The sequence below is a fragment of the Protopterus annectens genome, chromosome 3.part0 (genome assembly GCF_019279795.1).
Source record: "Protopterus annectens isolate FY-2018-M chromosome 3.part0, PAN1.0, whole genome shotgun sequence".
Taxonomy (NCBI): domain Eukaryota; kingdom Metazoa; phylum Chordata; order Ceratodontiformes; family Protopteridae; genus Protopterus; species Protopterus annectens.
The window spans coordinates 513,393,687-513,405,765 of NC_056731.1; the positions used below are offsets into that span (position 1 = coordinate 513,393,687).

Sequence of the window (12,079 nt, forward strand, 5' to 3'; positions counted from 1 at the left end):
TGTTTATATTTTTGATTTATATATATATTTATTTATACATTTTCGGATATAATCCAGTGTAAAAGTTTTTATGTGAGAGCTTTTTATGTGAGAGTTTTTCATATGTGTATATGTTAAGAATTAAATAGTATCTGTTTTTGTAGATAGTTTGTGATTTACAGTGTTTTAAGAGTATAGCAATTGTTTTATAATTGTTTTATATTGTGCATCTCAACGAAAGCAAGTTAAGTAATTTTGAAAGGAATACTAGCACTTTAAATTCTGTATTGCCGTCCATTGGATGAGAGAGATGTATTGTTTTTTAAATTTGGCGCCTTACTAGCGAATAATTGTTTGTCTGATGAAGCGGCTTCTCAAGTTGCCGTGAAAGCACTTACATTAATTAAAGGTTTTTGTGATAGTATCGTATGGTTTTCTTTCGTACCCTGGATGTGGCAGAAAATTGTGTTCTATATATTGGATTGCCTTTAGCCCTTGAACTTCAGAAGAAGCGGAAATTGGAATAGTTGATACGTTTATCCGTTGCTTGGTGCTCCTGAATTTTGTTGGGTGGCTTCTTTCCATTCATTACGTTGCTTTGTTGGGAGGCTTCTGTAGTAAATACGGGCTATGGCAGGAGTGGAGAGCAACCAGAATGCAGTCGGCATTTTACATCCACTTGGCGTTCGCCTTCAAGTCCTTATGGAGGATGGAGTGAATCCTCTAGCCAGCTTTGATGGGATGGATTCCATTGATTGAATGGAGACAGAAATAAAGGATGAGGCCCTTATCAGATCGATAAAAAGGGACATGGACAATGAGTTATATAAATTTAAACGCCTCCAAACACAACGATATCATATGGAGGCTTGTCTAGCGAAAGGGATCGTACCGAGAGGATTACGAATCTTGAACATGCCAACTTATGGCAATCAGTATCCGGGTTTGCTCCAGAAGTGGCAACAGATTAATTTGGATGCCAGTCGGGCATACATAAAGTTATTAATAGACTTCTTTCTCCCAGTAGAAGAAGAATGCAAAGTGAAAGCAATTGAACTTCAGAAACGGCTTATGACTATTTTGGGCGATAATGCAACGGAGCTCTATGTGCAGGAACTATTCGACAGAGTAGGTCACTATGAAACTAATTTACTTAACAGCAAAAGAAAGAAAATGTGCAGAGACATTAAGGACTTTGCGGAACAACATGTATTTGTGTGGCCACGTACTGTGTCCGTAGGAAGGGACGCTCAATCTGCAGGTAGGAGGCCTGAAGGCACATATGTGAAACGTACACAGAATAATGCTAGTGTAAATACGAGCCATTCAGTGAACATTAATAATGACTCTAATGCCAATGTAATGAACGCTGATGACAATCATGTAATTGGTAGAGAAAGGGCCAGTAATGTTGCTCGTACCTGTAATGCACCCACTAATGATGTCACTACCTCAGGGGAAGATGGACCAAGTGTTTTAACATCACACAATGTTACATCTCCGGAAGAGAACGTTGCTCCTTCAGTGTACACCACTCCTAGTGAAGGAGTGGATGTTAACAGTATCCACCATGGCCAAAGTTGATACATCCGCCAACCATTCCAGTTTGGCGGGTGCTGTAAGAAGGAGAATACAACTAGAGAGGGTTGAGGTGCATAATCCTACAGAGGCCCCTTTTCCAATTCGGCTAAACAGAAAAAGATCGATAGAGAACGACTTTGTGAGAGGGGCCAAATGGAAAGAACAGCCCCTGAATCAGCAACAAACACTCCAGAGTTTCTGGGGATAAGTAGTCTTGTGTACAATATTTCTCATTATGTCCTAACAACATCTGAGATTGATGTATTGAATAAGGGCATGTCGTTTATACCTACATCTAATATTGATTTCAGCCAAGCTATTATATCCCTGAGAGTTTTTGCAAGAAATGTTTGCCTGAAACTACTTTTCCAGGATGCTGAGGAAAATTCTAGGTCCATGCATAGGAAGAATAGTTTATATATGCCGCCCATGAATTTCAATGTTGACATTTTTGTCAAAGCAGTAGAGAAAGAGTTATATGACTCGTACAAACTATGCAATCATGATTTAGTTGATAACTTAACTAGTCCACAAATGGATGCATTAAATAGTCTTAGGAACAATAATGAGATAACAGTGCGGCCTGCAGACAAGGGTGGCTCTATTGTTGTTCTAGACACCTCCTACTATCATATGAAAATGTTGGAAATGCTCCATGATGAAGCCTATGTGGTAGTCTCTGTTGACACTGTGCATCATATGAAAGCTAGTATAGATCAAGCATTACTAGAATGTACTTTAGCAGGCTATATGACAGAAGAACTATTTAAGTATATGCAGGTGGAGCATCCATTGATTCCCACAATATCAGGACTTCCAAAAATACATAAGAACGCACTACAACCAGAGCTCAGGCCTATTGTGGCTGGCTCTGGATGGCTCACAGAGCCTATTTCTATATTCTTAGATCAAGAGCTTAAACAAGTTGTGAGGTCATCTAATTCTATTTTACAAGTTTCGGAACACCTTTTGAGAGAATTACATGTTAAAGTATCAACCCTCTGTCACAATGTAATTGAGTCCATGATATTTGTCACAATGGATGTTACCTCATTGTTCACCTGCATACCGAATAGTGAAGGTATACAACTCCTACACTCATACTTGACTGAACATTCGAACTTTGTTGACAGCAAAGTTGATTTTCTACTAATGTTGATGGAGAAGGTCTTGGATAATAATCTATTTTTGTATGGTCAAGCATGTTACAAACAAGTAAAAGGGGTCGCCATGGGCACTAGCTGTGCTAACAGCTATGCCAATTTAGTCATGGCGACCTTTGAGAGTTTACATATAGTTCACAATCCCCATATTTTGTTTTACAAACGATTTGTGGATGATCTTCTTTTTTTGTGGGGAGGAACGATTGAGGAACTACATATTTTTCATCTAAGTCTGAATTCTAGTAGTTCTTTTTTAAGATTTACTATTAAGTATGATGTTCACAGTATTGATTTTTTAGACGTTACGATATTTAAGACCTTCAATGTTATTAATACCAAAGTTCATCGTAAGCCCTGTCACAGATCGTCCTTTCTCCATTGAGAAAGTATGCATAATCCGCACATTTTTAATAATATCATTAAAGGTCAGGCAATGCGGATCTCTAGACTATCCACTAGGATGGAGGACTATCAGGAAGGGTTAGAGAGCCTTCATGAAGGCTTCATCACACGAGGATATAATGAGGGAGAAATACAGAAGGTACTTAGGGAAATGAACTATCTCAGGCAGAATAGAGCCAAACCCTTCTATTCGGCTAAGCTGACTGGTCAGGATAATGACCGTGATGAGAAAACCAATCCAAGATCCATGGGATTTGTAGTGCCATTTGGTCGTGGTCTTAGTAGTATCCAATGTTCTATTATGAAACATTGGAACATACTGACCACAGATGATAAGATAGCAAGGATAGTGGGACAGAGTCCTTCCTTTGTCTTTAGCAACATGTATAGTCTAAAGAGATTATTATGTGGCACACGTGGTTTAGAGTCTAAGATTAGGACAGGAACAGAAAGGACACATAAATGTGGAGCGTGCCAACAATGTATTTTTATAGATGAATCTCATTACTTTAGACACCCCACTACAGGTCATTTATGGACTATTAACTGCAACAGTGATTGTACTACCAAAAATGTTGTGTATGTGGCACATTGTGTCCAGTGTTTTTCCTTCTATGTAGGAAAAACGAATAGGACACTAAGGGAAAGGATACGTGATCATGGGTACTGTCTTGCTAGAGGACATGAGTATAGTGCCCTGGCAAAGCACACTATAAGAGAAGGGGAGGCACACAAGTTTTTATTTCAGGTACTACAGGTTATCAGTATTAGTGCTAGGTTGGGGGATATTGTGAACCTTACTGAACAAGTGGAACTAAAATGGATTTGTAGATTAGCGGCACACAGGGAGAAAGGGTTGAATGAGGTGCTCTCTATTAAGCCCTACTTAAAAGGCAGACCGCTTAGATAATTTATATATTCTAAATTGGAACTTAGTTGTAGCGCTTTTTATTAAGCCTTATTTAAAAGGCAGACCGTTTAGATGATTTAAGTATTTTAAATAGGTACATAGTTGTAGGTTCCATGTTTGTACTTTTCCTATTAGTTTTAATTCATTCAGGTTTCATCTAGTTTTGTCAAGCATTTGTATTTATATCATGTATATATATATTTATTTATATAGGATTGCGTTTATTTGAATGATTTATTTGAATGCTTTGCCTGCATGTATACATGTTTATATATTTATCTACATCTGGTTGCGTCTATTTGAACGCTTTATTTGAACGCCCTGTCTGTATTTATACATGTATATATATATATATATGTTTTTGCATTCACATTTTTAGAGTTCTTATATATTTTTGGATATAATTCATTGTGAGAGTTTTTCATGTGAGTGCTTTTTTATGTATATATGTTAAGAATTATTTAGTTTTTGTTTTTTGTAGGTAGTTTGTGATATTGAGTAGTTTAAAGTGTTTAGCAATTGCTTCGCAATTGTTTTACATTGCATATTTACACAAAAGTATGCTAAGTATTTTTTAAAAGGACACTAGCACTTTAAATTTAATACTGTTGTCCATGGGACGAGAGTGATGTATTGTTTTTAAATTTGGCGCCTTACTAGCGCACAATTGTTTGTCTGAAGAAGCGGCTTTTTAGTTGCCGTGAAAGCGCTTACATTATTAAAAGGTTTTTGTGATAGCACCATACGGCTTTCTTTTGTAGTCTGGATGTGGCAGAAAATTGTGTTTTACATACTGGATTGCCTTAAGCCTTTGAACCTCTGAAGAAGTGGAAGTTGGAGTATTTGATATATTTTTTCTACTGCTTGGTGCTCCTGATTTTCGTTGGGTGGATTCTTTCTACATATATATATATATATATATGTGTGTGTACATACATACATACACTGGGAACAGACTCTGCAGAGACTTCCCCTGGACCTAAACAGTATGGTTCTCCTGTACTTGAGCCAAGCACTGGTACAGCCCCAGAGGATGTGACTGACCCTCATGTCATGCAAATCTGGAGTACTAACACCCCACCAGGGGACCTGGAGGCATAAGATGAGTAGTCCAACAGACTGCTTAAGGCTACTCCTGAGTCACAAGGCGTAAGTTGAGGCACATTTCTTGACTTATGTCTATGTTATTTTAAGTGCACAAGGGGTAGACAGTGAGCTAGTGGGGGGGGGGGGTGCCACATCTAAATCCATCAAGTCCGGGGACAAAAACTATCCAGCTCAATACCAAATACTGGCTGTATGGTCACGCCCAGCAAAAGGATGGACAAATCCCACTATTCTCCCTCTAAACACCAATCTAAAGACCATTTCTGTACGGATGCTGAACACTGCACTGAGAAAATGACAGTATTTTTAGTAATACAATTCAAAGCACAAGATACAGGTCACAAAATTTCCCCAATTTTTAACAAATAAAGACTAGTTTCAGCAAAAATGAAGTACAGTAGTCTAAAAATAGCATTTGACAAGAAATAAATCAAACTGATGACAAATTCCTGTCAGAAATGGTTGTTCTTCTTTCGGCTTTTCCCGGTTAGGGGTGGCCACAGCGGAACTCCGGTCCGCTAATGACTGGCAGTAGAGTTTTACAGTGTAGAGGTGCCAGCTCGACGCCCAACCTTCAACGAAGGCATGCCTATTCACGTTTGTCTTTCGAACGCCACTTGACAGAGGGGAGGACATGCAGACTCCACACAGAAGGCTTTCTGGCCAAAAATCGAATGGGAGAACCTCTTGCTGTGACGCGACAACGCTACCGCTGCACCACCTCGTCTTCTCCTGTCAGAAATGGTTAACACACAAAATGACACCAAAATCACAATTTAAACAAAAAAAAATTAAAATGTTGTAATCCTGCTCAGTCACCATGACCTCAAAGAAAAAAAACCTGCTTTATCAGCAAGTTTTCCTGTCAAAACTTGCAAATGAAACCTTTAACAAAAAAAAAAACTCAAAGCAGCAGGATACACTATTCAAGCACTGAAAGAAAAAAGTAGAGAGAGGAAATGAAACATAAAATGATTTTTTATCTGAAACCAACAGTTTAAAATCAAGAGAAAGAAGCAGTCTTCTCAGAGATCCTTCTCTTACTATGGCACTACAAAACTTAAAAGGCCGCCCCTGTGCTCTTAGATGACTGTTCCATCACAACTACAGAGAGGCAGGGAAAGGAGTTTTAAGCTGCCAGAGACAGTGTAGCAGGGCACTACTACCCATATGTCAGTAGGAAAGTAGATTTGTTGAACATCTGACTAACTTAAAAACCTGCTGGCAAATCTTCAGTGCTATTTTTAATTTAAAGTTGGGTGTCCTTCCTACAACTCAATGGGAAACTAGCCAGTCAACAAGCCCTAGCCAACACAAATTAGGCCACCTCTTCCAAAACAGCAGCAGCTTGTACAATACACAAACAGGACTATAATCTTAAAAAATGTCTGCCTGTATTTAAGAAAAATCTGTCAAATTAAGTGATACACATTGTTGATATACTGTACATTAAAGTTAGCTTTCAGAGAGAAACTCACTGTTCAATGATAAAAGTTATATAAAAAATTTGCATGACTTATAAGAAGCACCTACAGGTCTGAAAGACTTGAACACTTTTTCCAGGATTTGTAAAAGTGTCTTTTTGCCACAAGAGGAGAGGTAATCCTGTGCCAGCTGGAGAAATGGTAAGCAGTCTTCACTTTCGCTCCACACGTGCTAGGAAACAAATAATAAAACTATCATACATCTCAGCTGTCAAAAACATGAAAATATAACAAATCCACAGTAAAATGCAACACAAGCACTGCACAAATCAAACCAAACCGCAAACTTTGAATTGCAAGATAATACTGATAACTAAATAAATTTCTTTCAGAATTTATTTCAGTATTTCTTGCACGGAGTTGCACTTCATACCTTGTATTTATATGTATATGTACATTTACTTTTTAATATGGACATTTGTACTAGAATCCTTGGAGCAGTCTTCTGGTTGAAACAAACCTGGTGTTCATTGCGTCAAATGAACGCATGAGACAGGCGATGCAAACACTGATCATCTACAACAGTGCAAGTCTGGGTAAAGATCAGAAAATTATGACTAAAGGACTCAGCAAAATGCTCCAGTGCAATGGAAAGTACACCACCAAGGTATTCACTGTAACATTACGTCTTTGCAAAGTATTCACAGTAATAGCACATCTTTAAATAAGCATAGGAAAAAAGGTAAAATGATGACTTGGACTTGAAAAGACAAAGGGTGTTGGTGCGGGTGCCAAAAAGACTTCAGATACGAATGTATCTTTCTCGTGTGGAAACCTGCCAGAAGTATCATGAGAACCATAGAAGCTATGAGACCCAAACCCAAAGTATTCCTCTCACAGTGACCAAAGTCTAAGTGGAAAGAACCAGAAATGGATCTATTTTTTCCCTCTGGAAAAGCTCTTTGAACTGTAGTGTTTAGTTGACATCCAAGGAACGCAACCCTGTGTGAAGGAGTGAAGACTTTTGAATGTTCTCTTGGAATCCCAGCTTGTGAGAGAGATCTCTTTATCCAAGAGTTCCAGACACAGACTCTGCCAAGAAAATCAATTTATCTAAATATAGAAAAATCTGAATACTTTGTAGCATGCAATGCTATAAGTGGAGCTAGACATTCTGTGAATACTCATGGGACAGTGGGTAGTCCAAATGGTAAGGAAGAGAACTGATCAAGTGATCCAGACGTACAAATGTAAACACCTAAAGTCTGGCTAAATAGGGATGTGGAATGTTACCATGAAACTTAAGAGGAAGATTTAACAGGTTGTGAAATGACAGCACTTGAAAACTCATTATCACAAAGAAGTTTAGGAAAGATTGATCGATTCACAACTGGTCTCCAAGCATTTTTTTTCTTTCTTTGGCACTAAAACAGCCTTGAACAACCTGGGAAGAAAGAACTGGTTCTATCGCTCCCTGACATAGATTATGTTTAAGAACAGGGGGAAAGAGAGGAGTCTGGTCTAGTGGCTAAGGAATTACACACTTGGAAAGGGGGGATTTCCTCCCTCTACCATCTGTAACCTTGGGATGATCTATAGAACCCCCTTCTCTGAAACATCTGCTGCCAAACAGAAAAGAGGAGATTTAGACTATGGATGTTGAAAGGAATCCCAGGGTGAGGGTTAAGGTCCCTTAAATAGTCATTCTGACTTGCTGGACTGTCCTCGATTGGGGGGGGGTCTGAATTCTTCCTGGAACCCCATTGCTGTTTCTTCTTAAATGTCGGTTTACCAAAATTTTGGTGAGGCTAATTTTTTTTTTGTACTGAAACTGGACAAGGGTTAGATAATCCCTTAGAAATTTTGGAAGGGGGGGGGGTGATGGTGGAAATCAGATTCCCTGATCAAATTACCCTTTTGTGATGCTTTTTGGTGACCTCTGCAACACATAAACCATAAATTAAATCTCTACCCAGAGGAGAATTTAAAAATGTCATTTTTCACATCATCTGGGAGGTTCTGGGAACGCATCCCAGCAAATCTCTTCAAAACAGTACCAGTGGCGTTAGCCCTGGATGAAGTCGTGCACATACTGTAAACACTGAATGACCTGTAAAATGGAAGAAACTAAGATTTTTGTTTCACAAGAAGAAACTGTAGACAAAGCATTCCTCATATTTTCACAATTAGTATGAGGAAACTAACATATGAGCCTGACAATTCAAAATTCCGAGAATCAAAGCGACAGAAGCATACACTTTTTCCCCATGTTTGTCAGAAGAAAAGAAGGATTGGAATTAACCAAATGGTTAGCAACAGTGGGATTAACTAAAGCTATAACTGCTGGGTTAGCTTTGGGATGAGTGTATAAAAACTTAGAATGTATAAAGTTTCTCGTTGTTTTATCTGCCGTTTTAGGGAAGGCTGACTATCAGGAAAATTGCAGGCAGTGACACATCCTCCAAAGCTGACAGAATTGAAGAAATTGGTGCAGGTTCTTGAAATTCCTTCTGCAACAGTTCATAGTCTTTCCAGTCAGACTGAGAAACCTTGCGTCTCCCACTGCAAACGATGGCACATTATAGAAATAGAGAGAGAACCCCCTAAGGGGGGTATCAGAAACTAAGCTCTCCTCTCAGTCTGAATCAGAAAAATGAGAAAACCCTATATCTTTCCCCTCATCTTCCTGTCTCGATTCAAAATCTTGAATCCCTTCAGGACAAAAAGACATCCCTCTTTCTTCTACCAGAAAACACCTTATAAGATCAATAGCCTCAATTAAAACCCAAGCCAAACTCAGTAAACTACTGCTGTCTACTGAATTTTGAGGAGGAACAGACAGATCTATTCTGAACACACAGGGAAGTCTTACCTGTTCCATTTCCCGGGACTGACAAGAGCAACTCCCCATTGCCCACTGAGGGAATCCCTAACAGCCACATTTTTAATGTGGAAGGCTTTCCCTAAAGGGAACTTATCTGCCTAGCAAAAGAAAGTACAGATGTCCTTCAAGGATGCATCTGCAGTCATAACATATGGGTTGTCCTGCCTCAGGCAGCCCTTCGGTCGGCTGGATTCCAAAGTCTGGGTCTGGCCTCGGCTGATGTCGCACTTTCCCCGACGTCAGAGCTTCTGGGGTATAAAAGCATCAGCCGACGCCATTTTCCTCAGTCTTTCTTGCCGGTGCCAAGCAGAAGCTGTTCGCAAGTGCCGGTCGGTCAGATCCAGAGATTTCAGCTACCAAGACTTCGAAAAAGCTAAGTACCCGTTAGACTCTTTCTTGCCTCAGCCGATGTCAAAGTAAATAATTGTTTAACTTGTGGGAAACAAATACCTCATAAGGATTTCCATTCTTACTGCCTTCCTTGCTTAGGCCCATACCACGACGTATCAGCTTGTTTAGCCTGTGCCTCCTTCAACCGACAGACTCTTAGATGTCGGTCGGAGTTTGCGGAGGAATTTTTTGGAACCGCTTTTGCTTATAAAATGCCGGAGACTCCAGATATGGTCAAAAAAAGGAAAGGACCGACATTCGGCCCGGTTCGCTGAAACCACGGCTAGGCCTACAGCAGTGTCTCGGTTTCGGCGAAACAGAGCCCACGGCGATTCCTACTACGAAACCATATTCCGATCACCGAGGCCAGAGAGGCCCCGGCTGAGTCGGCTTCAGAACTCCCTACCGAAGCTAGTGTTCAGGAATTGTCCGACACCATACCTTTGGACATTTCAACCCCTGCACGTGGGGCAGCTAGGCCCCCAGCTTCTATGTCTATTAAGGCCTTCTCCAGGGCTAAAGCAGCCAAACTTTCAAAAGCTTTGCCTGCCAAATCTACATCCCAGAGGCCTTCCTCTAGTTCACAGATCCTCAGTCTTGCCGAGGACCTTATCTCCTTAATTAGGGGTTCCCAACCTCACCCAGACAGGGCCTCCCAACCTCCTCCAGACAAAAGGCCCAGGACTGACCCCTCTGAACCACACTCCTCAGATTACTCCACGGATGAATCTGATTTGTCAGACCACCAGGAAGGGGCCTACTCGCCTTATGAGGATTCAGATGCAGAGGAATCTATGCCTGCGCCCGCCCTCCTGAAGAATTTTCCTTTGGGGAGACTTTACACTCCATGAGAGAGCACTTTCAATGGCAAGGTCAGGATTTCTCTGATTCTAGAAAAAGATTAAGGACCTTTTTGCACTTGCCTCAGCATAGGCCCTTAGCTATACCTCCTGTTTTAAATGTAATTGATGATGTGTACAATGATGTCAGTACAGCACCTGATTACAGATATTACAGGGTCCCGGATTCTCACTTCCACCTGTATAAAGCCCATGCTGCAGACCCAGAAACTATTTCTCAGGACCCTAAAGGGGTTGCAGCCGCTACTGCCAAAAATCCCCTACCCCTCTGAAAGAGAGTCTAGAGCATTAAAGAGATGGGGAAAAAAGGTTTATACATCTGCTACTCTTTCTGCCAGGGCATTAAACTGTCAATTCCATATGATGCAGTACCAAGAATTTTTGTTAGATCAGCTGAATAAGAAAGTTTCTTCTCCTGAACCCTTAGACGGTAAATCCCTTCAGGATTTGATACACAACTCGCAACAGGTTAGTAATCATTTTTTAAAATGTGGCTATGATGCACTGGAGGCTTCATTTAGATCAGCTATGACTGGGGCAGTTATTCGTAGGCATGCCTGGCTGAAGGAGAAATCTTTGCCAGACCATGTCAAGGCTAAACTCCTCGATGCTCCAATGGAGAAACAAAATTTATTTGGCTCCCCTGCACAGGAGATTCTAAAAAAGGTTGAAGGAAAAGCAAAATCTGTGCAAACAGTAAAAGATTTCCTGCAAGTTCAACCTCCGAGGTTCAGCAGAAACTGGCCTACAAAGAATTGGTCCTTTCCAGACTCCTCCAGAGCACAGAGAGGCAGGAACAGGCGCCCTAGAGGCAGAGGTCAATCGAAGGGCCCCTACAGAGGCCGTCAGTGGCAGCCTGACAACCAGAGGAATAGTGCAACAGCTACAACTACAACCACTACTACAGGACAGACTCAATGACTTGACTCCGATTCCGCCTACCAGGGATCAACTGGAAGCACCCTTGGGCGGAAAGCTGGCTTTATTCTCAAAAAACTGGCATTGCATTACAAAGGATACATGGACATTGCAAATAATAGACAAAGGATACAGGTTTCACTTCCACACTTTGCCAAAAAGAAGCGGAATGCCAAACCTTCCACCAAACCAGAAGGCAGAGGTCTTAAGACAAATCAGCAAATTACTTCAGATGAAAGCTATAGAAAGGGTACCATGTACAGAACAAGGCCAAAGATTTTACTCCAGACTATTCCTTGTACCAAGAAAAGAAAACCAATGGAGGCCTATTCTCGACCTGTCCGCACTGAACACTTAATCTCATTGTGCCAAAATTCAAAATGCTGACCCTACAGCAACTTCTTCCCATGTTGGGCAAGGAGTCTTGGCTGGTGACTCTAGATCTCAAGGAGGCATACAGT

General features: G+C 40.6%; 1 protein-coding gene across 1 annotated transcript in view; it reads right to left on the reverse strand.

Annotated features, from left to right (window-relative positions):
• MTURN (maturin, neural progenitor differentiation regulator homolog) overlaps nucleotides 1-12,079 on the reverse strand; it is a 461,109-nt gene that overhangs the window by 164,578 nt on the left and 284,452 nt on the right. Inside the window, exon 2 of the mRNA XM_044064931.1 lies at nucleotides 6,676-6,798. Coding sequence (XP_043920866.1) covers nucleotides 6,676-6,798 — 123 coding nt within the window. The remainder of the gene's footprint in view (nucleotides 1-6,675; nucleotides 6,799-12,079) is intronic.